Raw genomic sequence first — 27,853 nt, forward strand, 5'->3', positions numbered from 1 at the left:
TAATGGGACATTCAAAAGTTTTATTTTACACTTCAGGAAATACAATTGTCAGGAAATGTACAAGATTTACTGTATGATAAAAGATGGCGTCCTGTTCTAAAAGCAGGTAAAATAGAAGAAAACATTAACAGCGTCACAGTACTGCAATCGTGTTTATTTCTCCGTTTTTGGCATCTAACTTAGAATGCACATCGAATGCTATCCTACAGGCAAATGACCTGCATGCAACTTCATTTAGTAAATGAATGAAATATGTACAGACATCATGTTTGTTATGTATGAAATATGAAAAAATACAATGCCATCCAGAAAATGGTAAGTTTAATTTCAATAATTAGAAAATATTACATGTTGTTGTGGTGGCTCTTACAAATGGATCTTGGATATATTTGCTTTCTCTCCATATTAACAATCTTCCCACAGCACTCGGATAATGCACACACGTGATCAGACGATATATTGACACTATATGCGATGAGGAATGTTGGTTTATTTAAAGCTGAGTTGCCCACAGCAGGTGAATGTGGGGTCTAATCGCACATGCCGATATCAAAAATACACTGCGTATTTAAAGTCATGAAGACAGGCCTCCCAGAGATGATACGTCATATTGTGTGTTTTGTATTGCAATAACATACCAAGCACCTGGCAAAGACATCAGTGTTAACTGCACCGTCGGTTAACATTAATTTATGTTCTAATCAAACCCGCAGGAGGAGGTTTCTGTTAGCTAATGTACTGTGCGGTGGTGTATAGGGGTGTGTGTCTGTAGTTTATTGTTTTCCAACAAATACTCTGTGCATGCATGTGTGTCTTTTGCAAAACAGCCTCGGCCAACCTTTATTCACTGATGATGACCCACAGAAACATTTTTTTCAGCTTTTTCCCTCATCAGTGAGAAAGGTCGGGAATGCATCGATGGTAGAAGAGAGAGAGGATTCTAACGGGTCGGGTTCCTTCTTCTCAAACTTCAATGATGTTGATGGATGGCACAGAAGGATGAAACTGCAACAGACAGGAGAGATAAGAATCACTATTAATATTTCTTCTCTTCAATAAAAAAACATTTTGATCATGGAGAGACAAACAATGATCTAATACTATAATCTGGATGAAGAAACCGGAACCAAGAACCCAGGTAGTATTATTCAAATGCTGGAAGTCATTAATAATCTGCATGCCAGTGTAGTAAATAGGCGTAGTAATTGTCACACCATTTTTCATTCGTATGCAGCAAGCTAATGCTAGCAAACTGTAGCAATAAATGTCAAGTGGTACATTATTTTCTCAGTTACTAAACTTTCTTCAGTCACTAAATTTTCGAAATCTCTCTTTTTAACAGCCTGGTTCTGTAAGAATATTATAACTTTATAAACATATTTCTTAGTTACATATTTTTCAAGTGTTAAAGATCAATATACCTATAATGTTATAGGTTTTTTTTATAAGATATTTTTTTAGTTGACAAAAAATTGGCCTTGATCAGCCTCCATACTTCCTCTCTCTTGCATCAACCATTAGTGAGTGTGTGTTAGTTCTTATTAGCACTTATGCTTGCATGAAACTGAACCAACTGCACTCTTGACTTGTGCGAGAGAGACTTACTGAAGTCTTCGTCAGAACCTTTCTGATAGGAACATCAGATCAACACCACCTAATGAGGACTGGACGGAGAGATAAGCCAACACAACGCGAACGATTGCCCCTCAGCTAATTTAAACGAGACGACTCAATGTGTTGCTACGTTAAATCCTCGGCAGAGGTCAGCACTCACAACACATTATCGATTCGGTCATGGCCTCATTACTGAGCTGCGACTGCTTAAATCTGTCCACTGCTATCTGTTATTTTTTTAAGGCATTACTCACATATCCAAAACGTCGCCAGTGACTCAATTTCATATCTTTCAAAGCACCAAACATTATTTTGTTTACCACTGAACATCCCACGATTTCAACTTTTTACCAACTCTGCACTGAGACATGCTGCTGTATGTTTATTTGTTAGAGACTGTGGAATACAAGATGTATTTTTCCCCAGTAGAGTATTATCAGATTTGCAACAATATATACAAGGTCTCACCTTTGAAACAGATAAAATTACATACATGCAGTACATAAGGTCGCAGCAGCAGTGCTGTCTATGTAAAGGTGAACTTAAGCATCAAACAACGGTTTACTGTAATGTTTACTCGACATGTACCACAAAGTGATAAATATTCACATGTAGATATACTGTACATACATGTGTGAATACAATTGATTGAATCTATTTTTTATTTACTTGCTTATTTTTACCAGTGATAACAGTAAGTTACGGTCCTTGGTCCTTTGGTTTCTCTCTTTATTGTCCCTCATGGAGGTTGCATTTGCTTTACCAATTACAGTAAATCTACATGGCAAAGACATTCAGTAGTTCAGTAAGTACAAAAACACCCTTGTAAATAAAATAAAACAATATTTTTGCTTAGATTTTCTCCATCACTGATTGATGTTCCCGTGGCGGAAAAAAACCTGCGACGCCATATACACAGTAAGTGCTATTGTGATTACAGGGCTTCATTTGGTCGCATTAAAAACTCTAGAAACTCTGAACATAACCTGGTTGTTATGATGGTGGCTTTAGGCTCAACATACCTCGCTCACCCACTAATGTTGCTTCATAGTTTGCCCCTCAGGAGCGAGATAAACCTTCACTGGAAAATATTTTAGTAATTCACCCAGCATCATCTCGCAATGAATCCGTCCCTAATTGTGGCATATTGGAGCTTTTTTGCTTTCCAGCCTGTGCAGCAGAGCCAGATGCTCCTGTATTCTACAAACCTACAGTAATCACGTTAATATCCAGCGTAAACAAGTTTGCCGTTGTGAAGTGCCAAAGAGGTGGCGGGCACTTGATGGCAGTTGGCTGAGCTCACAGATTAGATTACGTTCATTTTATTATTCACTGGGGGGAAAGTGTTTCTGCAGCAAGGTGCAAAACAAAAACAAAAACACTGCATGTACACATCATCAGCAGACTTTGCACTGAAAAACATTTTGACATGTTTCAATAGGAAAAGCACATGGCATGCCAAAATGTCTGCTGTGAAGACGGCCTGTGTTGTCAGTACAGTACAACACAGTAATTTATATAGATGCTGCTTAAAAGGTGTTAGGGGAACGTGGAGAAGGACGGCGTGCATGTTTTTCAGTATGCAGCAAATTCATTCAGACAAAAATACTGAAGTGATTGTGACACCATAGTGTATTCATTCAGAGGAGTCATGCTCACCTTGCTCCTCAGAAGCCCTCCGCTGTGGTGCTCCGGCGTGCTCCTCTCGGACGACGGCTTGGCCTTCTCCTTATTGTTGCTGGAGTCGTTGTCCTTGATGATGTCATACTGCCGGCAGAAGAGGGCAATAACAGCTGCACACACACACACACACGCACACATGCAAGAAAAGAGGATAGGAATTCAGTCATGAGGCGGCAACTGTCACTCAAAGACATGTCACCACTTCCTCTAACGGAGCGCGCTGAAAGGCCATGTGGATAATGGAATTCTGCTCCCGAGGGACGGCGATGTCCGTGTCTTTATCTGAAAGCTTGGAAGACAGTAATTCTCCATAGGGTTTGTTTTCTTATTTTTTGCAGTCTGCCAGATGCAGTTCTGCCTCCGGTTTGGATGAGTACCGTATGGTCACAATGAATCAATTTAATTCAATAAAAAAACAAAAACTTTATTTATATCCGAGGGGCAATTAACTTCCTTGCTCTACTGAATGTCCATTAAATATTCAGAAACTGATATACAGTTCTGGTAATGAAAACTGCGAGTAGCATAGCATAATTAATGTAATTGCCAAATTATTATTCATGTATGACGTGTAGCTTCAATGCTGGAGCACACTTATATGACATAAGTGTGCTCCAGTATTGAAGCTACACGTCATACATTCATGGTAAGCGTTTCCTCATTTACATTGGTTTGTTTCACGGGTCAACTGCAGCTGCATTTGTGTAAGTAGTGTTATTTGTCTGCTTTTATGACGATATTCTACAAAATCACTGCAACTATAAAACAACCTACCATTGAACAATCACACTGAACATTATGTAGATTTTGTAATTTTTCAGTTCTTCACTACATTTTAAGCACTAACCAGCTGCCACTTACTACATAGAAACATTTTACAATACAGCAGATGAGATTGCATCGAATCAAAGCAATTACCTGAGTAGCTTATAATTACATTCTCTTTTTTTTTCCAGAGCTAGACCGAGCAGCGGGAAGTACCGCGATAAAAGATAAAAGATAACGATGGAAAAAACAACAGAAAAGAACAAATAAATACATAAATAAACAAACTATGTCATGAATTAGAAGAGAGAACAAGGTAAATCTGACTTCAAACTGGCCTGGCTGCAAATGAGCAGTCCATTATGAATACGCCACCACATGAGGTGTTTTTTGTTCTTTCACTCCCACTCTTCACAGCCTCCGTGTTACTTTGGTTTCTCTCATTAGTATTATTTAACATCTCACTCTGGTGCTCGGGGGCGGGAAACCCTGCTCCTGGCAGCCTGTCAGATATGCCACTTCTCATTGTGCCTCAACACTTCATTAATCAGCACACATTTCCTCAAAGGAGGAGAAAATCTGACTGGGATGGAGAGCTCGGATGCAGAGAATGCTCAGAAGAGCGTGATGTGTTTTTGACATCGCTGATGTGAAAAAGCCCAAAAGAGACGGGATGTTCAGAGTAGTTACATTTGTTACATTTGAGTGTGTGGTGCTTTACTTTTTTGGACTCTAACTCCACTTATTAAGGATCCCATTGGTCTTGTGCGTAATGACTTGTCTGTGTATTTATTAGTGGCTTGTTGATTTGTGTGTCAATGTATTGATGTGGCTACAAGCTGATCTACAGTGGGAAACCTCTCTCTGATGTGCATCATTAGTCTCCATCAGTGAGACTGACAAATGTTGACAATTTGCAGAGAAGTCCAATTATCTTTTAGCTTATTAAGCGCGATTTTAATGTAATTTCACTACTGATGACAACAGATCAATAACTTCTGATGCTTGACACTGGATTTATAGATATTACATCTTATTGGATTTTAAAATCAGCCTATTAATAACCTTCAAAAGGTCAAAGGAGTAAGACTCATGTGTTACTGCATCGTCCTAAAAGACTCAACATTAAAGTATCAATATAGATCAAACATTAATCATGTGCTTCAGCTGGAGCACTGATACTGATATTAAGTCAGAATTCTGTTGGTTTGTTGTTGTTTACGGTAGCAAAAGTGCCTGAAAACTTGGTTTTTAAAGTATTTCTCTGTCAGATTGAACTTTCCTTAATAAATATGCAACACTCAAAAGTAAAGTCATGAAAAATAATATCTTTAGTTATTATTTATTCAGATTTTTATACTTAAAAACTAATTGGTTTTATCCGGTCCAGTTAGGTCAGATTTGACAATCGGTGGCCTGGCAACACAAGCAGCCCAACGACTGTCATCTGATTTTGACTTAAATGTTATTATATCATCACTATTTTCTTCCGTACCCTCAGAGTGCATATGCAGTTAAGGAACGTCATTTAAAATACAAAACGATCGGTTATCTTATTGGTATTGGCCATGAAGCGCAGCTAATTATTGTTCATCGTTATCGGCTGATAAAAAAATCCATATCGTGCAGTTATTTTCTCTTCTGACTTAAATAGTAACATTGCACACACAATATTCAAGCTTACCTGCCCACATGACCAAGACCACCACAATTATGATCATCTCTCCCGTTTGTAGGTGTCGGGACTTGTCCAGGCCCTGCACAGTGGGGTCATCTGGGAGAGAGGACAGAGTGAATACAGTCTATTCAACACAGTATACTGAATACAATTTGCTGAATATGTTGTCCTTGTATGAAGGGGACAAATATGAGATACATTAAATTGCAATCCACGTGACAAACAATGGGCTCAAACATTACTGTAGAATTTAAGCACCAATGTGTCTCAGTGAAAGCTGAACATTAACCTTAACATATTGTAGGCAGTGTAGCGTGCGGAGCTAAGATACATAAGATGACGGGCAGAAATGGAGGCTGTTTATCCCTCATGACTGTTATGCCATTTAACGAAAAACTCTAGTAGTCAGAAAATGTGGCGGGCATTACCACATATCATTCCTGTAGCATTAATCCTCCTTTAAGTGGATTGACTATGAGCCTATTTCCATTCCCCCAAACTATCTCTTTACCCGCATGGATGGAACTCTTCCAGGGCACCACTCTTCCCAATTGCCTCTTTTAGTGAATCAAGTTGTCAAGAAACTGGCCCCGGATGCCAGGCCGTCAGCTCTCTTCACATGATAGCTATTCGGGAGCGGGGTCAACTACACTGCCACGTTTTTCCACTTGGTAGTAGTGTGTCTGGGCATGTGAGTGGAGCGAGGGGGCACATCGCAGTGGCAATTAACATGACCACAAATCACAGGGAAGTGCTTGATGCTGATTATTCAATATGTAATTAAACCTGTCAGATTGGGGCTACGTATAACTCAACGAGTGGAAGGAACCTGTATTCACAGCACAGTATTTTTCTTTTTTTCCAAACTACAGCAGTTAATTTTTGAGATGATGAGCCTTCCTATGTTTAATTTTGTACTGTTCTGTGCTGTCATATGCTCCAACCGCTGAATACCCAAAGGTTTAACAGTAGCACCCACTCAAATCTTCAGGACAGAGTTGACAAATCTAAATCTCAATTATCTACTCTAGCCATGTCCACCAACTGGTCTTGGCCTTTTGTCAGAAGCAGGCTTAAAAAGTCACATAGTTTGTAACTTTCCTTATGCAATTGACAGTACAAAACTGAGGTTACAGGTTCTGTAATACACATTAGTTGTTTCCATATTTATAAAAAGCAAGTTTCAAATTGTTCAGAGGCCTAGAAGGGGCGTACTTCCCGAGATCACAAGTTGATTTTTATGTTGTTTTACGATTTATCGGGATAACGCGATGACTTATCATGAGAAAACAACTTCATTTTTAAAGATTCATAAGAGTACAGTATGAAATACACACATTCCTCACATATTCAACTCGTGATCTTACAGGATTGAAAAAAAAATAATTTCAAGCATGGCTGTTTTCAGCTCCCCCGTTTGTTTTTAGCTGTTCCCATTGCACAGTGAGCTCCAGAGTTCATATCAGGCTTCATATTACACTTAAATGTCAGATCAGGACTCAGATCAGTGCTCCTTCAAGTTGTTCTTCGTTTATGTCCTCTGTCTGTCCCAAACCATTCAAGTTATGTCGAGTTGCTTGTAGAAGTATGACAGTACATCAGAGGCTTTTCAGTAATGAATGTATCTTTGAGGCTTTTGTATTCTGCAAGACTTTCCAACTGAACCTCTTGTTCTTGTTTACAGTGTTTCTAGTTGATTTAACAACCCGATGTTACTTCAAAGTGCTTTGGTGCATGCAGCACACCGATACATCATGTATGTGTTCATATTTGATGGAGTAGGTTTCATACCTCAGAGAGAGTGAGGAGAATTTCCAGATGACCTGAATAACATGTCCTGCTGATGTATCATACATATTTCATATAATATGCTGTGTGATGCTCTGCTGGTGGAGATTGCGGTGCACACCAAAGAGATTGTGTTGAGATAATTAGTCGACCTCCCTTCTGCTCACTCCAAATCCCGTTGGACGTTGTTTGTGGCTGCGAACTGTGTCGGGAAACAGTGTAACAACACACCGGGGGTGCTGTACTGTACAATGACGCATCATGTGATTTATTCTCGTATTATGTGAGCGTGAGAGCGTGAGATTGAGCAATTGAGTTTTTTTGGAGGGTTGATTACCAGTGCTGGGAGCATTCCTGCTATCCCACTTCTTTTGACAGTAACTAGAGATGTATGTAATTACTTTTTCAAATTAAATAGCGCAAAATTGTGGACAACTGCAGAAGATAGCAGACAAACGCAGCCTATTCCCCTGATTTTCCGGTTTATGATGTACGGTAACCGAGGCAGTTCAGCCAGCGTGAGCTTGCTTTTTATCAGAGTGATTGTAATTGTAATTACTAATTTTCAGTAACTTGAACAACGCTGTTTATTACACCGTACGACAGCTTCCCTGCTACTGAACTTGAGAAAATGAGTGAGAATCAGAATAAATAAGAGCAAATTTGAGAAGTCAGTTCTTCACTTTGCACATAGACATTATGGCGGCCACTTGTGCAACATGCTCATTACAAAGAGAACACAAGAATTCTCCCTTGGGCTTGAATAAATCAAATTTTACTGTAAGTATACCGGGGATAGAGACTCAATACTGACCTTCACACGAAGTAGTAAATCATCACAACTGAAGAGACTTATTTAGGTAATATGTTGCAATTTAAAGGATTCATCAACTATCAAAAGAGTTGCAGAGAATTTTTTGTTATCTACAGATAAATTAAATGCTCATAATGAGATTCCTGCCGTAAGGTGTCTGTCAATCAAAACAATAAAAACAAAAGATGTTATTTGATGACATCATGAAGTAGCGCAGGGGTCATCAGTCTATCTGAAAGAAGTTAAATAAGAAACTACAGGCACTTTTAAGGCGAATAAAAGCACGGATTTCTTTATTTGAACATTTGCTGGAAAAATCTGGGATAATGTAAGAACATATAAACACACCTCAACAAAATATGTAGCAAAGGTAGAGTTGCTTTAAGGCGTTTTAATGTGGTAAATGTTAGACACATCTATAATAAACCAGTCGTTTCACTTCTGATATCATTATGGAAAGTTGTGAAATTGAAGTCAAAAGAAATATTTTGCAGAGAGCAAACAGCGTGTAAGATACCTTTTGTCTCATGTGTTAATGGGGGAGCCTAGGTGTAGCTTCTGACTCAGCACAGACAGTTTGGCATCTCTTTGAAGTATCACACAGTAATTGTGTCTAAGGGGACCTCCTACCTGGTTAGGTCTGACTGCTCAAGGCATTCATCCTTTGAAAATATTCTCTTTTTGCTCTCCTGTGTGAAGCAGCTTGACAGCTCGGTGGCAGCAGGTGACATATTAAGCAGTTTCACGTCTTTTCTTAGGGGAATGATTTATATAAAGTTTTTGGAGATTTTTGTATCGACATCACAATCCATGAACAAACAAATGTAACATCATAATTGTCCCACTTTTATCACAAATCTCAAGTAAGTATTGTATTCTTCTATTTTGAAAACTCCCTTTGTTATGCTGGGATGATACCCCTGTGAAATTAATTCAGTTTTACTTCTTCAAAAACATGTTTAGTTTGCAAATGCACGTACTCAAATGTTGTTGAAATTATTGAACAGTAATACAATCTTAATGCCAGAACTTTGCTTTTCCAACCACAGGACAACATACACAGTTGAAGGGCAGGCAGAACACATAAATATAAACTCTGATCAAAGCTTTCCATGAAACTAATGGAATTGAAATTGACATATTGATCCTGAGGAAAGAAAATAACCACAGTAGCCTGTTTAAATTCAAATTCTCCAGCAACACATGGCGGGTATCTCGCCAGGAAAGGCTTTATATGAAACAGATGGATTTTGAATCTGGCCAGGTATAGATTCAGTGGCATACGCACTAATGTGTAATCACATTATCAAAGAGAATTGCACTGAGCAGAAAAATAAAAGCATTATTGATTCATGAGCATCATCCCTCTAGCTCTCCAGAATGCCTGGTACGTACTGCAAATCAATTTAGTTTCGATAGGAGGCACTTGGCTGTGACAAAGGATCTCTGAAATGGCCCAGCGATGCCGGAGCCAGCGAGATTAAAAAGGCTTTTAAGGAACAATGGTCAGCGGCAAGATCCTGAACAAAAAATGTCACATTAAAATTAAGATGCAGTAAGGTTTATGGGGAATACATATGTTGCTATTGTAGGAGGAAACATTGTAAACATCCTTTCAGAGCAGGTAAAAGCTTGTTAAGGGAAAACAAAGGAAATTCATCTTCAGTGGTGGAAGGAATCAATATTGTTGTTTCAAAGCAGTATGTAGTAGAAAACTAAGAAAAGTCTGTTTGCTCGTGTTGATGACCATCAACGACCTTGATTTCCAGTATTGAATTGGAATAAAAAAACATTTTTACCTCCGCCAAGAAGGTTATGTTTTCACTTGTTTGTTTGTTGGTTGGTTTGTCAGAAGGATTTCACAAAAACTACTGAAAACATTTCCACAAATCTTGGGTGGAAGATGGGTCTCGGCCCAGAATAGACCCAATTAACTTCTGGTGTGGATCTGGATAAAGGGACAGATCCAGGAATTGTTCTTGCTTTCTTTCACTTTATGGGTTAGGACATTGTGACCATAGATGTGACCATATTTGTATGAGAGGGTGGAGTTGTCGAGGATATTCCGATTGGATCTGACTGAAAAACCGATGACACGCCATGGTAGCATCTTGTCAATCCTTAACTTTTCAGAACTGGAAGCACTGTCCATATTTTATACTGTTAGTGGTTTATACAGGATTGGAAACATGGATGAAAAGCCGATAAATCTTCAAACGATTAACACGCACATGTTTTTATCTACTCAAGACTCACATGAATCAGGTTTAATAATTACAACTTTATTTGTGTGGCACTTTTAAAAATCTTTTCTTAACTTTCTTATATGAAGCCTCAGACAGTACTGTTAGTTATGTGTTACTGTTTTATGTTGTTTTACTGATTACATCAGTGGTGTAATTTTCCATCACACTGGAAGAGTTAATTGGGTTGCTGTGTTTGTCTCTGTAATCATTCAGCCAGAGTCTTTATCTGAAACTGAGATAAAAATATCCCAATATTTATAGGCTATCTAAAAAAGGGAAGGAGCATTAGTCATAGCTGCTATGTGTGGACCTAGGTGATTTGTGCATTGTGTCTACAATAAATTTGTCAACAATACCAGAGTCAAAATACAAAATTCACACAATTTACAGCCAAACACGAAAAGAGAAGCTGAGCAATAAACTTGACAAGAGTTACATAAAAGAAATTTGATGCGATTGGACTTTGAAACTGGGGCACGAGGAGTCAGCGGTGCGGGCAGTAGATTTATGGAAAGCTGACACTGATTGCTTCTACACTTACAAAAACAAACTCCCACAAATGAAGCTCATCCACTGAATGGGCTGTTTTTCTGACCCACTTGGATGACTCATAGGAGGCAACAAATCCTGATTAATGGTGCAAGTGGATCTTTTCTAAGAGTCTTCAAAAAGTGGTAGGGCACGCACCCTAAGTCTTTTCACGATCAGCACTTCGTTCAGATATCGTTAGCTTTCTAAAATCCATTGCTTTTAACTTCAAAAATAAGTACAGAAAATAATATCCTGAGTGTTTGATGTAAAGCAGCAAGAAAGCAGTGTAATGCCAGTTCCTGAATTAGCTTAATGGAGAGCACAGCGTGTTGAACTTGAGCCTGAATTTGTTTCCTCCTCTTTCGCCGATCTTGCCAGCTTAACTAATGGTACCAAACCTGAGTCAGCTGAAGAGCAACATTTATGAGTCACTTGCATCAGCACTTCCTGTATTTGCAACCTCAACCAGGCCATAGGATAACGGGAAAAAATGTTTGAAGTGTCAGGCCTGGGTTTAGACCAATGTCAAATTTATTTGGCTCATCCCATAATCATGGCTGAACTAATACAGATTAGTGAAGGACTTTCCTCCTGAAATGGAGACTCTACCCAAAATTCTTATAATAGAAAGCCGTTTTTTTTTCTTACTCTTTCCTCATCTGTGCTGTAAGAAATTGAGAGCCACTGAACTTATTCTCTATTGGTCACGCTCTTCATATTTCCCACAGCCCATACGCTGAGGCCAGACACTGAATCCAAAAGTGTTTTAGAGTGTGTGTCAGAATCCTGATTAGGCGCCCAGAGTGATATAGAGTTGCATAAATTCAGAGGAGCTCGCCTGAAGCCACGCTTGAGGAGTCTGTCAATAATGAATTGGTGTCTAGGAGAAAATAAACCTGCGAGAAGCACATAGAGCCCCCTCAGAGGGACGCCATGAGAGGAGGATTCAGGTTACCTGCACTTATGCCGGCACTAGCCTTTACTGTGCCTCATTTTCAGTGTCAGGGTGTTTAAAAGCATTCAACAGCCAAGAGAGGCTTTAGCACAACAGCAGGGAAAGCATCCGTAATGGGTTGCTCCTCACTGTGCCTCAGGGAAAGAGGCCTTTGGCTGTACTATGTACCGTAGAATTAAAAGCAAAGCATTATGTTGCATAACAGACGGAGATTAAACACAGTGGAAAAAGTGCTGCAGTGACCTATTGTGATCTTGTCAATATACTGGATTTTGACAAACTTTATAACATTCTGTTTACCTGAAGAGAGATTCTGAGCTAAGTGAACTCCTGGCAATTAAATTACATAATTATGTTAATATTAACAAATCTCACGAGGACACCAGAACAAACAGCCTGCGTATCCTAACACCTCGTATAACTTATACAGTTCTGTAAAACCACACAACAGAGCCACATCACTACACTTCATTTGTTCCTTATTGACTCTCTTTGCTAGTGTTACCACACTGATCATGTCCAGCTAATGAAGAAATGTGTCACCCAGTGTGACATGGTAGCAGATCTAAGGTTGGTTATGTTTGTCTGTCTGTTGGTGGGTCCACCATTTTGGTCTAGACTGAATTGGGATTACCATGAAACTGGTGCTGCCATTCATGGTCCCGAGAAGAAGAATCTGAAAGACCATGGTGATCTCCTGTTTTTTTTTTTAACTAGCTCCATGTACATAACATGTGGGTGGGTAATCTGACAGTTTTCGATCATGATTGATCTTTTCTACTTTTCAGGTAAATCATAGAGATTATAGTGTCCTGTTAACTCTGTTTCCAAACTTCACATAACCACACTGACTTGCAGATTTGCGCTATGTGAATAAACCACTAGAGTACTGTAGCCAACCAGACGGTTATGCTGATTGGAAGACTTACATCACGTGGCTCCTCCTTGGGTGAGGTATACTAAACAATGCAATGTGAGTTATAGCTATGGCATGGCAGATGAGGAGCTTGTGCCAAAAAGTAACTATCTTTAATGTAATATTGTGTTTGAAATGGTGCAAGTGGAGAAGTCATGGGCCAGTTCAAGTCTGGCTACAGTCTACAGGGCATTTCAAAATTGAGGGGGAAAAAAATCACAACTTCCACCCACTGTTTTATTTTTATCGTATATGTAATTTTAAAGGGTTTGACAACAGTTTAATAGTATTTATCAATACCTATATCTCAGAGCTGCTTACCTTGATTTGAGCTATTGGAGGGGAAGCGGTCTGTCTTCTTGAGGGTGCGAAAATGGACCTTCTTGCTGGCTTGGCTTTCCCCGTACAGGCCAATCGACTGGACCTGGATTATGTAGTCCGTCTCCTCCTCCAGGTCCCAGAGAACACAAGAGCGGCTGGTAGTGTTGACCTCTCGAATGAATCTCTGCATGTGTCCTTCCTGCCTCTTAGGATGGAAAGAGTGATGGAGAGCAACACGATTGATTGATCTAATGAGTCGGTGCAATAATCACTACAGTGGGCAATGAGTGGATTAAGGTGGTGACACAGAAACACCTGTCCTGTAAATATCACCCTAAGGAAGACACTCTCTTCTGTGAAAGAGAGGACAATATTGCTTTAATAATGTCTCCCCCTCCAGCGCGGTAAAACAATCATGAAGCTCTATATGTGCTACAACAATGTGAAACGGAGGTGACCAACCAGAAAAAATTCAAGGTGCGAGAGAACAACATGCTGAGGCTTTTATTATGTTAACAGTTGGCACTTCATTTTCACCATATGGAGTCCTGACTTGAAATTGAAAAATTAGACTGCGAGTTCCTTCAGTCACAAGCTCTCAAAGTCTTTGTCTTTGACCTTGTTTTTGGAGCAATCAAGTCCCGAAGCTGTGAGAATTATTCCTATGCAGAGCTCCCTTCTTAGTGTGCTCTCTAGCCCATCTGTACGTCAAGTGGCTTCGGGCCAGATGTCTTCTTTTTATGTGTTTTTATGGTCCTTCTTGACTGAAAGATGTGATTACAAAAAGCCTGTTACTCTCCATAAACAGTGAATAATGCAATGATTAAACCGCCGTATACACTCAATTACAAATTACCAAACATGTTCGAATTCAGCTGCGTAACGTGATGAAGAGTCCTAAGCATAGACGTTCGGCTGTTGTATACAGCCCATCGGTTGCGTGAGCGAAGAGCAAATTCAAACGGCTGCATAATGTTTCGATATACGTGATTACAGCAGCATATGGCAGTCTGTCATCCAGTGTTTGCATTCATTGGCTCTCCTATTTTAAGCCTTTCAGATCTTTTCATCCTAAAAAAATGCTGTTTGGCAGCTCCACATACTCTTGTTTATTCCCGCTGCACCCTTATTTTCTCTTGACAAATCGACCGTGCCGAGTTTTATTCTAACTCGAGGCTTGAAGGCAAGATTCAGTCAGTCTTCCTGCATGCTAAGCAAACTTTAAGGTGTTCCTCAGCATATACATCCAGACGAAAACACATCTTTATTCTACCAGGAATCTTACTCGGTATGCTAGACACACTCAAGAAACATAGTGAGGTGTTTGCTGAGCTCACAAAAGCTCCTCCATGGACTTCAGTCAAAATATTTTATCATTTCTTTGTACATAACATATTTTTTCTGTCACCAGAAGCCATTATATCTCAATATGTTCCACAGGCTGTCAAGAAATGCAACATGAATGGAAATGGATTCCAGGTGCACTTCTTCATTCTGCCTACTGGCTTGCTGGTGTGCCAACAAAATTGAAGGCTCAATGCCAAACCACAAATGGCTCCAGCCAGGAATAAAAGCGAGGCAATTTTATCTTTTTGTGGGCGATCTGCTAACCTGTCCACGTCCTCCCTGATTTACATTACAAGTTATGGACTTACCTGTTGCGAGATAGAGAAGCCGATTATTATGTCTCCCTCTGGAACCTCCCAGGATACAGTTGCAGAGTCGGCCCGCAGGTGCATGACGGACACGTTGACAGGAGCTGGTGGCCGGTCTGGAGGAAAGGAAACAGAAACAGGGGGGTCTGTTAATCCGCCCACTTTTCCCGATATCACATTATTCATGCCATCTGTTTTCACACTGCATCTGGTAAGTCAGCACTCAGAACACGCTGCAGGTGTTTGTTTTGAATTAAAAGTGAATAATTGAGTTGTGCTCTCAAAATTCAGCAGCACCATCATCATGGTACATTAACCGGTTTGGTCTTATGTGGACAAGCAGTGGAATAAACTGAAAATACCATTTTTTTTTTAACCTGTGTTCACCTTTCTGTAGTTTTGGAGCACCTGCGTTATGTGGATTTTGGATTGAGTTGGAGTTTGGTTTCGCTGGTACAGTCCCGTTCACTTTTTTCTCAGCCACTGTCCTCAGACCAATAAACCATCAGGTTGCCATCTCAACTGCTGTATCACACAACTACAGCAGTGTTGCTGTGGGATTTTTCAATTGGATTTTGGATTATTGCTGAAATGCTATGTGGCAAACACAAATTTATGTTGCTTACTCATTTTGTTCAGCAAGATAATCTTCACAAATGAACACCACTAATGTAAACGTAAATTAAATCACCACAACCAGACTACACACGTTAGAGTTAGAATAATGTGCAGCTAAAGTCTACCTGTAAAGACTTGTGAGTACATGAGCCAAGCTTTCAGCTTAATGACATTTTATGTCCCAGACAACCTCTGCAGTCTCTTTTAGCCCTTACTTAGCAACAGCCTTTTCCACAACAAGTAATACTTATCTCTGTTGTACTGTACAACAAAACATGAAAATCTCTTGAGCCTGTGTTAACCACAGACCTTATTTCAGGCATCTAACCGAAAACTCGGGAGAGAAAAAAATGCTAATCAGTTTTCGGACTCATTCTTGTATTGCTTAACACAAAACTGGGACATTTGTTTGGTGTTCCTGGGCATATAGAATACATACAGGACATACTGTCATGAATACAGCTGTTTTTAAAGGCAGTCTCAGTGAAAATGACGTTATTAAAACTTTCTGGAGTTAGTGCAACATTTGTAATGTCTATTGTCTATTTTTTAGGGGAGGCCGACATAGATTTAAAAGTGGAACCCTGTACCAAGAGTTGGGACGCTGTTTCCAACATAAATAAAAAATAATGTAATCATTTGCTAATCCTTTGTGACATATGCTCGTTTGAAAACAGTACAAACGCGATATATATTTACTGTTTTACCTCATCAGCTTAATTGATTTTTGCAAAAAGATGTTCCTTCTGAATTTGATACCACCACTTTGCTATTTGCTTTGATATTACTACATGGACTCAGGAACACCTTGTAAAACCGTTGTCAGTAAGCGCAGTTATTTAGCAAATGATTGCATTCTGTTCTTGTTTTCCCTCAATTAACTCGTCAACCAGCTGTTTTAATTAACTGCTTACTTGCATTTTATTATAAACCTGCAGAATTACTAAAAATCCCGCATGTTTAAATTGTCACATACTTCCTCCTTCCCTCTAAGCAGCCTTGTCTGTCACCCTGACAGACTGGCCTTTTTAAAGTAACCACGGTGGCATGTCCACCTCCCTCGGACAGGGTTACCTTTCTTCACCCAGTCACATTGCAGCCATCTATCTTGATTTGGTTGCTGGTGGACACATTGATTGCGAAGTGGGACAAAAGCCTGGGAAAGCAAAAGCCAGGAGAAGCAGAGGGTGACAGATCTAATAGAGGGCGCCGTACGGCTTCACAGTCTCCGAACCGATCGCTTAGGTCAGATGGATAGATGGGATCGGCTGAGCAGATGCGGACCTGGAGGCCATCCTCAGGGCTTTTGTGGTTAACGTGGGGTCTAATGGACTTTGTGTGTTGCCACAGAAAGTAACCGGTGCAATGTTGAAAGGGTCAAGTGAGTGGAAATATCTTGGGGTGTCAGATATGTGAAAAGGTTTCGTAAAAAAGACAATAGTTATACTGTACATAAGAAGAGGGAATAACATACATACAGTATCACAGCTGGTCTTTAAGTATCAGTAGTAAGATTGCAATTTACAGCTTTCTGTAGCAGTTCACTGCAAAGTGAGTATTAATTGGCGGTTGTACAGTCAATTTGTATTTCAAAAGCTGTTATTAACTCACGGGGCACGTTGGTAATAACCCATAACACAGTTGTCATGAAATGACAGCCCACTGTGCGCTACACGGACAATAATTCATCCAAAAAGTGCACTTGAGAGAGAAAGATGAAAGACAAAATGATGAAATTGGGAGCTATTTCAAATGATTTGCCCTTTTCTATATCGGTCTCTCACATCTCTCTCCTCTTATCTCCCCGCGTCTGCCCTTTTATCTCTCCCTCTCTTACTGTCGCTTTCGCTTCTTGCACTTCTGCTCGTTTTATCTCGGAGACAATCACTGATGGCCTCTGTGTTCGGTGCAAAGGGTGACATTGAGGCAGATCTCAAGACCCTCGGGTCAGAAGAGGCTATCAGTCTCCCTCTCTCGGCATTATGAACCACAGGGGGGAGGAGGCGGGTCAAGGTCAAACACAGGCACGACGCTCGGTTCCTCGGGCTCATGACACGCTCTGAGATTGGTTTTGTGGAGGGCAGCATATGAGATGAACAAGAGGCCAGACTAATGCGTAGCCTGCGATGGAGAGGAAATTAATGTTCCAACTACGTAGAGAGCGGGGAGGAGAGTAGGCTTGGCTGTTGGTATCACTGGTATGAAGAGGTCAGGAGGTTACGGCTGTCTCATTTTATCCATTTAATGAGGAGCTTATTTATGGAAGCAGATGCTGCAACGTGTTAAGACAGAGGTACAATGGGTTAAGAGGGAGGGCAAGTCACAAAGTATATACTGTCCTTGATCTTTGGAGGGATGGTGAATGAGTCATACAAGACCTGTGAATATGAGGCAAATTAATCCATTGTCGAACGCCGAGCGATGGTTGTTGTTACATGTCTGTTTGTGCCTGACTAAATTTATATTAACCAATCATCTCATCCAAGAGGCTTCTTCAGTTCTAACTAACTGGAGCGGAGTTGCAGGCTTTTAAACTCTGTGTGGGAGTGTCCTTACAGAGTCGTTAAGAGCTCACAAGTGTCCTTAACACCTCTGTAAGGACACTCCCACACATAGTTTAAAAATCCTGCAGCTCCTCTTCAGTTAGTTAGAACTGAAGAAGCCTCTTGGATGAGAGGTGAAACGTCTTGAAGAAACTCAAACACGTCCAGTTGCCTACGATACAGCACTTCACCTGGACGACTGAGAACCTTCATCAACATTAGCCAATCATGTTCTACTGATGTGAGTGCACAGTTGAGATTCATGACAGTTTAAAGGCAATGGTGCAGATGGACTTCCCAATGAGGATGGAAGAGGAGGATATCATGTTAATGCACAGGATAACTAAGAAAGATGAGGTTATTCAAAAATAAGACATTAAAGCTGATGCCGTCTTGGCGTTCTGGATTGATCCGTAAGTTGGTGTTGTGAAACTGTGCGCATGCATACAGAAGTACAACCCGTGGTTTCATTTAAACCTTATTTTGGGGCAAAATCACCAAACTTTTCAAACTTTTTTGACTTGTGATTTGATACATGCAGTTTTAATGTCCCTGTGACCACTGACAGATAAGTTCTGGCTCCCTCCCCATGCATTTAGATGGAGGCCTGGTCTTGTTAGCCCGAAACAACTGCCCGAGGTTGTCACCGAGTGGCACGACTTGGCTAAAAGGAGACTTTGGCAATACCTCTGGGCAGGGACTTTTTAAGGGGTTAAATAATGTCCCCTCAAAGTTAATTTAGACCCTTCTCCCTGCAGTGGAAACGCGTCGAATTCCCCCAAAGGTTCCAAGTACCTAGGGAAAGTTCCTGCAGTGGAAACTCGGCTTAACTGGCTGAAATCCCCCTTCAGATGTTGCATTTCGCTTTGAAATACCAGGATTTCATTTTTTCCCTTCATAGCTCATTCTAAAACTCTCACAATGAGCAGCTCACATTTCACAATCCACATAGCAGCTTCGGTTATTGCATCTGCACACTTTGCCAAAACAACAGGGATCTTCATTTGTTTTTGTAATGACGGATCTAACACTATCAAGCCTAAATTGCCATCAGCGCACACACTCTTCAGACTCTGCAACGTTTATCCACGACATGACACGCTCATTTCTCTTGAAGCTCATTGTCCTTTAGGTAATGGGGGTTACAGACAGCCACACATGGGCATAAAAAGCAGCCAGCAACTGTGATGCATTTTCCGCGGGTCATTTACTGGTGATGGAGCGAGTGACGGTTCAGTTGAAGCAGGCCATGAATCATCACTAATGTATAAGTGCCCTCTTCCTATATGATGTTTTTATTGCACACGGTTGAGCAGGACAAGTATGTTTTCAACTTAAGGCGCCTGAGTAAGGTGCCTTTCTGGACTGTAGAACATAAAGAATGGAAACTACTATGTAACATTACTGTATTCATTCATTTAATATTAGAAGGTCATGATAAATATAAAATTTTAAAAAATACTCTTCTGTCAGATATTTATTCACTGTTGGCTAGACAACAGATGAGGTGATTTTCTAATGCAAATATTTATATGGATATGTAGTCCAATAGTCCAATCCTCTTCCCGGTGTTCCCTTCCAGCTTGTTTGATGTTCCCCTCTGCAGTAGTAAGTGTCATTGTGAATACTTCAATATTTGTTGCCGGCCACGTGTCCTGAGTAAGCCCCACTCCACAGAATGGGTTACATAAGATCTGAAATCAAACAGCAATAGGTCAAAGCGGCCCGAGGCGTGTGTCAGTGCAAACAAATGGTAAGACCCTCTTGGGATGTGGGCGCACTGCCAGGATGAATCATAGCGAATACAGCCAAAGCCCTGCACATTAGCTACTCCGTATCTAACCAAAGTGCACAGAGAGATAGTGAAAGTGCAGGTGGATCTCTGAATGGAAGACGAGCCACGTGGAAAGGAGCCCAGTTTGAATTTGTCAGAGCGAGGTATGTCCATGGCATCATATATTTTGTCCTCTATATTTGCTGGCAAAGCACAATTGTGCAATACATCCTGATTTATGTACAGTTTGTGTATTGGTTGCTGTATATTCACAGCATCAGAGAAGAGATTCATTGGAGATGTATTTTATCGTCTAACATAAAGATTTTATTTATCTCGATAAAATAGGCTGCGCAGCCTTTGATCATAGACAACCTTGGATAACCGTGACACACTGATTAAATGGAAGAAGAAAAATGAGCTGGAGTGGAAAATCATCACATCACCTGTCGGATTTACAACCTCAGTTTGACAGATGACATGTCATGTCCATTTCACGATTTCCATTTCTGTGTTTAGTTTGATGCTGCATGAAGAAAAGCATTAAGGTTGAAATGCGTAGCCAATGTAAAATGCAACAAAGCTGCCTTTTTGTGTTTCTTGTTTGCACCTGATGTGAGTTATTTATTGATCGCACTCTCAAGCAAATGCAAATGTCATCTCTGCACCCAGGGAGCTCCAATTTAAGTTACAGTTTAAAGGCCCTTAAGGATCCGCTCCACGCATATACATGAAAATGGCACCTCAGGTGCCTGGCATGATTTTTGCCACATGAACTAGAATGGAACTCAGTCGAGTGCATACTTCCATTAAGGCCCAACAGTCCCCTTTTAATTCAATCAAGCCTAATCCAATATCAAACCGATAGCTCGATAACTTGATAGACCTGCATCACTCAAAATTTTAGAGCACCCATCCATCCATCCATCGATACTCCTGGATATGTTCCTTTATCCGGATCCATAACAAAAGTCTATTCTGGGTCAAGACCTGTCCATCCAAGTTTTATGGAAAACCTTTTATTAGTTTTTGTGTAATTCTGCTGACAAACCAACCAACTTTCACAGTATAATGTGATAATGTCTTACTAATGTCCTATGTCCAAGTACTATTGTCTGCACTTATGCTGTTTTGTCTGCACTTATGCTGTTTTGTCTGTACTTATGCTGTTTTGTCTGCACATATGCTGTTTTGTCTGTGCCTATGTGCTTGGTGCTTTTTTTTATTTTATTATTATTATTATTTGGTCTTTGAATGGCTTTATTGATAGGACAGCTTCAAAGAGAGGACAGGAAACAGGGTAAGAGAGAGGGGGGGTGACATGCAGCGAAGGGCCCAGGCTGGACTCGAACCCCGGGCCACTGCAGCGAGGGCAAAGCCTCTGCGCATGGGACGCCCACTCTACCATCTGGCTATTGGGCGCCCCATGTGCCTTTTGCTTTTGTCTGTATTCAAATGCTTATGTGTTGAAGCGCTTTTATCTGTGCCTATATGCCACGTGATAAATTGTTCTCGTATGTGTGTATGTTTCCATATGCCATCAACCTGCCAGGGACAGCTGTCATGGTCTGGAGTGGTGGCTGTGTGAGTTGACTTGAGTTCGTGCTTATGTGTTGTGTTTTTTATTTGTTTTCTTAATGCCGTCAACCTGACAGGGACTGCAGTTGAAAATTTGCCAGTGTAGCTAAATCTGGCACATTTGTATGATAGACTCTGGTGCTCATGTTAATTAATTAATGGACCAGGATTGGCTTCCCAAACTATTTGTGATGTCACAAATCATGCACGTATAGGCCCATCAAGTGTAAAACTCTTCATTCTACATAGTGAAGCTCAAACATTCAGCAATAGAAACACATTTTTGACAGAAGGGAGACTGAACAGATACTGTATCCAGAGGCCAAGGAGATATTGTAATTCTGTGCATTTGCATCCACTTTAGCAAGAAAGAGTGCTATCAGAGTCAGACCTATTCTAACAGGCTCAAGTTAGAATCAGAAATCCTCTGCAGATTAACGTCTTCTTGTAACTTGTTTTAACAGTTTTGCACCCTTCTTTCTTTTTAATTATTATACATGATGAAACCAATTTAAAAGCCTGTGCACTTATTTATAGTTAACGGTGCGACGAAGTGACACAGCTCTATAACTCAGTGCTCTATGACTCAATAAACGTCTCAGACGGAGACAGCTGCTACTTCTTAGCTGTACAAGCAATATCTGTTTTGACATGAACGAGTGCCGTGCTCATTGTTCAGTTATAAATATTTCGAATGATTGATCAGTTTGCCAACAACACAATAAAACTCCCGGAGATGCATCATTCAAATCGCATCGAACATTTAAGAGGCAAAACACCGTGGTTTACTGAGGCTCTGCACTCCTGTACTATCGATCATATTTCACTCTCAATTACCTTGAAGCTCGTGACAGTTTGAAGGGCTGCTTGTAATGTAATCCCTCTCTAATGCTAATAATGTCTCAGTCCCTTGTGATATAGATAATGTATTCACCGATGTCTTTTAAATAAAAGCAATAACTCATAACGGGTGCCTTGAATTTCGACATGTCGCCCAGTCCTTCTTCAAACGGCTTCGTCTGGATGTGTTTCAAACCCAGTCGTGGGAAGTCTAAATGTTCTCCTGTGCCCAGCAGGAGGTTGTCACACAGCTGCTTGCCGGCCTCCGTGTTGCAAATTGCCTGGTAGTGGAGCTCTTAAGCAATGTCATGCTGGTTTAACTCAGTCGCAGCACTCACTCACTGCCCCCATATTACCTTTTGAAGACTGTTTTCTTGTTTCATCTTCCAACTGAGAACCTGCCTGTCTTTCACATTTGATGCTACATGTAAGAAGTGACTTTATGTGATCTTTGCCACCAGGTATATATGTAGTGCAGCAACAACAGTATATCTGGACACAGATGGAAGGACTTGTCCAGCCATGTGTGGCTAAATCCCAGGCTTTTTCCTATACATTTTAAAGCCTCTCTACAGTAGGAGCACTTACTGTTTCTTCCTGTCGGTACACTCTGTCTTCTCTCTCACAGACTGAGAGGCTGTGATACAGCAGTGGGACCAGATGGGACCGGGTGACAGGCTAAGGTTAATGTAATCACCGGCCAAACCCTGAAGCTTTTCAGCCACAAGCTAACATGACTTCATCATCTCAAAATCTGTGAAGGCTGGCATGCACTGACGCGTAGGAGCAGATTTATGAACAGGTTGTTGCATTAATCTTGTTGGCTCCAGTGGGTGTTGACTGGTTTTTACAGACGTCTCAACAAGACACCAACAAGTGTGAGCTACTGTACGATACTCGAAATGCTGATATAAAAGTTCTTCCCACATGCCGCTGTTATTCCATCTGCGTATCTGTAAACTGTCTGCCATGTGACAGCCGATTAAATTATGACGACATGAGCAAACATTGGCCCTCAGTCTGATGGATTCAGCTCTAATACATAACGTCTATTTGTCAAGAATGTGTCACCAGGTTTATGAACAGCAGATTGCCAATTTGAAGAATGATATGAGCCTGGCCATCCAAATCAATCCAATAAATTTCACGTTTGCTCACTGCCTAAAGCTGTGGTGAGGCCTAATGCAGGATTAATTTTCTAGCATGTTTGTTTTCAGGCCGTCTGAATGTAAATATGGGTACACGTTTGAGTATTGCTTGTCTGTCTGGACCAAGAAAAACATCTTCTGTGAGTTTGGACTGTTTGACTTGGAAAGGCTACTCATGCTGGATTTTTTCTCAATGACTATTTGATATTGGAAGCCCAGTGCTGACTTTACTGAATCTGGTTCAAACGTCATTTCTGCTTTTTCTTTCTTTCTACAATCTTACAAAACCATCTTTAAAAACTTGTGCCATATCAACATGTTCTCACTCTAAACTCGCCAAACACGGCAGCTTGGTCAGTGGCCTTAAGCTTCAAATGATGACGCTCTGTCTACCACTCTAGTGTCAGTTTTGCACGTGAGGGCTCTGAGGTCACGTTAGCAATTATACGAAATATGCATCGACCTGTTAGACTATCAAAATAAACATGTCACATATTATGACCTTTGGACTTTTATTAATGTTATGAAATGGTTGTGGTTTGGTTAGGCACAAAAATGTCTTGGTTAGGTTTAGGAGCAAAAATTACTATTATAAACTAAATACAAAAATGATTTAGCTTGGTTTAGGCACAAAACTACTTGGTTAGATTTCGGAATAGATCATACTTCAAGTTAAAATAACATAATACACTCAGGTCACGTTACTTGCGTAAAGTTAGCCACGCCACATGATGTAAGTGACTTAATCTACATGCGCAAACTTACTGACATTCGCTAACTTAAAAACAATTCACTCTTGACTATTGGCCACACTCTGGACGCAAACCCCAGTCTCTGGGGTAAGTTCTGTTTATTATCCATCCGACCATCCCGACTGCCCACTGACTTATGTTGCTCTGTATACCACTACACTGGAGGGGCACTTCAAGAACTGATGCTTTAGGGGTAACTACAGCGTCAAACCAAGGGCCAGTGACCAAGCTGCTGTTTTTGACGCATTGGGGGTATGAATGGGCGAGCTATGTAGATTATTGTGTAATTGGGCTGCACAATTAATCAAAATATTATCGAAATCACAATATGGACAACATCCCAATCACAGAAGCTGCAATATTGTGATAAAGGTCACAATGTAATAATGATAATTATAATGTAGTGCTGCAGAGACGCCCTGGCCTGCAAATCTTGTTCTCCAGATGTGAGAACACGTTTGTTTGGTACATACCCCAACAAATGTCACACAATCACGATTTTAATAGTTTTTTCAGTGGAAAAAATAGCAAATCTGATTATTCTCATTAATTGTGAATCATGTCAACTGTAATTTTTTACCATATTGTGCAGCCCTATTGTGTAATCATGACTCATGCTGAAAAAGCTTGCTCAATGGATGAGTGAAAAGCTTTGAGAAAGAAAAACAGGCTTCATTATGTGCTAGCATTCCCCATCTGCCTTTCCTATCTTTAGTATCACTTTTAAAATAATCAAGCGATTCCATTCATTCTATTACCTTTGAGAGACTTCACTGAAAAGCTCATTCTTTGTTGGGGTTGTTAAAATTTTCATGGACAACCTCGACACGAACAAGTGAGACTTAATTAATTCAGACCTTCCTCCAAATTACGTGTCACAGTGAATCCCACAGTCTCATAGCGTGCATAGGGCTGGCAGTAATGAACCCAACATTTATTTTCATTTACTTTGAAGCTCATTGCAACAGCCAAATTTATATTTATGAGTGCCATGTTCATTATTCCAACAGTAGCTTCTCCCGCTGTTGACAGCCTGCATTCACAACTCCGCCGAGATCAGAGATGCTCTTGCGTTTCACATGTCAGCTCAGAGCATGACAAAAGCTCTGAATATCTGTATCAGGCAAGCAGCACACACACACCCACAGAGACAGTGAAGTGCCAATCTGATTCTCTCAAGGCACTATCGCATGTAGGACTCGGTTCCCTTGAGAGGCGAGCGAGGGAGGAAGTGATAGAGGTAGACAGGTAGATAAAGAGGCAGAGATACTTTAGATGCATGCACGGGGAGATAGAGAAGATATCTATTAGAGAAATAGTGAAGAATCATAAATTGTAAGTCTTGCAATGGAAAGAACGCAGAAATGATCATTTAAACGAGACCTTATAACCACAGGTGATTTCACTCACATCTAATCTCACTGAAGGCAGCGTTGGCTCTGCAGCTGGTGCTTTTGTGGCACATTAATTTAGAGGAGCGAGTGGCAGAATGTGTATTTTGGCAACCAATGAGAGTTTTTTATAAGTCACATAGTGCCATGATTTAAAAAGAAGTGCCTTCCAAGAGAGATGACACAAAGGGGAAAAGGCTAGGAATGTGGCTGTAGGGCAGCTCTTTAGGAAATGATCTGCAGGTCTATTGCTGTAAATCTGCGAAATCAAACGCACAAATAGGGAAAACTGTCAAGGTTATTCTTAATGCTGTTATATAAATATGAATTTAAATCGTAAGGACGAAGGATATTTTAAATAGACACTGTCTTGTTCTTTATAAATGATTCAAAGATTTTAAAGATTTTATAACAACCCATTGTTATACATTTATTTTCATTATTGATTCATCTTTTAGTATATAAAATGTCAGAAGATTATGAAAAATGCTCATCAGCTTCCCAGAGCCTAAAGTGACATCTTTAAAAAACACAATACATTAATACAATTAGAAATTTCAAAGAAAAGCAGCACACGTCTGACTTTTCTTTGCCTGGAAAAACGACTTAAACGATTAATGCATTATCAAAACAGTTTGCAACTATTTTCTTTCTACCGAATAATCGATAAGTCTTCTAATCACTTCTAACATGCTGGTATTGTGATCATAACACAGTGAGTGAGTGAGTGAGTGGGTCCCGATGCACAAAGGGGGTGACATTAAACGCATCACCAGGGTGCACAAAGCGGTGAACTTGCTGACGTTTTTTTTTTTTTTTTTTTTGCGACACTTCACACGTTTAACAAGGCTACAAAGTGCACAGTAAATTGATTTTGACTCATACTTACTCGCTCCTACTAAGAACACGTCGCTGCCAAAAAGCAACAGGACCACGGAGTTGACCAAAACAAGCAGGCGAGCCATGTTTCTCGTCTGTGGCTGCTCTTCTTCGGGTTAAAAAAGAAAAAGAGAAAAAAAAAAAAAAACACGCAGACGTCCTATGCTTGAAGGGCAACTAAATCACAGCAGTTCATCTTTGAACATTGTTGAAAATTCCTTTTCATGAATGAACGAATTACTGACACGAGCCGGTCGATTGAGAGACGACCAGGTAAAGTACGTGGCAACCGGAAAACATTTTTTCTGTCGATGCCCACACGGTCGTTCAGGGGTTTAAATCCACAAGTCCTTCCATGTGTTCGTGTTTCTCACGCGTCTGGCGGCTGAAACTGGTGACTCCCCATCGCGCCCGCTGGGTTCACATGAGGAGATGGAAAGAAGGAAAGAAAGAAAAAAGGCGACGCTTGCTCACAGGCTCGTCGGTGTCCGTCCCCTCACAGACTGAGGGGACACCGTGGGGCGTTTCAGCACCATGGGCAGCGCCTTTTTTTTTTTTTTTTTTTTTTAAGTTCTCACACTGGAGCTCACTGCTCACCGGCTCAGACCCGACTGGTGTTTATTCACGCGCAGGAGGGGGGGTTTGGTCATCCTGCAGTCCTTTTCCGGCAGCACGCCCCTGAAGTAGCCTATAAGACCCCGTGCAGCAGCTTTTTTTAGTGTAGCATGATTAATCTTCCCCACATGCCACAGCCACACCACTCACACTGCACCTCCTCCACCTGCTTTAATATTTTAGTAGCACATATGCCAGAAGCTCACATGTGCCACATTTAAGGTGAGTGTGACTGTTTGATGTCAGTGTTTTTTCACGTTGTGTTCAATGACACTGCTCTACTTTATTCACCAAACTGGCACTAAAGCGTGCTGTATTCAACTATTGCCCTCTGTCTCCTCTACACAGCCCCAGCAGCAGCAGCAGCAGCAGCAGCAGGTCGACACCACCTCTCACCCATCATACACCGCGCAGCCCCTTCCACAGCCCACACCATGTTATCAGGGAGATGAATCTCTTTGATAAGCTGAGTGCATTGCCTCATGGGACGAGCGTTCCATGTCAGATTGCCTGACTACGTAGGGGATCTGCCAGCACACACTGCAGTGCGAAGGAGGCATCAGATATGTGGGAGACTACTTATTAAATGGCTTCTAGTTATGAATCAGAAGATGGGTGGATGTCAAAATCGGTGTCGTACAAATATGAGTTTATAACCACTGGAAAAGAGCAGAAATAACTGCTGTTCGCCCCCCCATCGAAACTTTCTTTTCAACGTCTTTGTCTGTTAAATGAACCTCTCAAAGCAT

At 40.7% G+C, this 27,853-nt stretch overlaps 1 protein-coding gene across 1 annotated transcript; it reads right to left on the reverse strand.

Moving 5' to 3' along the window:
• Positions 1-304: 304 nt before the first annotated feature.
• Positions 305-27,102, reverse strand: fndc4a (fibronectin type III domain containing 4a). The gene is made up of 6 exons (XM_073493164.1): positions 26,500-27,102; positions 14,967-15,082; positions 13,312-13,516; positions 5,747-5,836; positions 3,274-3,407; positions 305-1,005 (listed from the first exon to the last, which is right to left on the reverse strand). The coding sequence occupies exons 1-6, from the start codon at positions 26,573-26,575 to the stop codon at positions 964-966; spliced, it is 663 nt and encodes a 220-aa protein (XP_073349265.1). The 5' UTR covers positions 26,576-27,102; the 3' UTR covers positions 305-963.
• Positions 27,103-27,853: the final 751 nt, after the last annotated feature.

The sequence above is a fragment of the Pagrus major genome, chromosome 22 (assembly GCF_040436345.1).
Source record: "Pagrus major chromosome 22, Pma_NU_1.0".
NCBI lineage: Eukaryota > Metazoa > Chordata > Actinopteri > Spariformes > Sparidae > Pagrus > Pagrus major.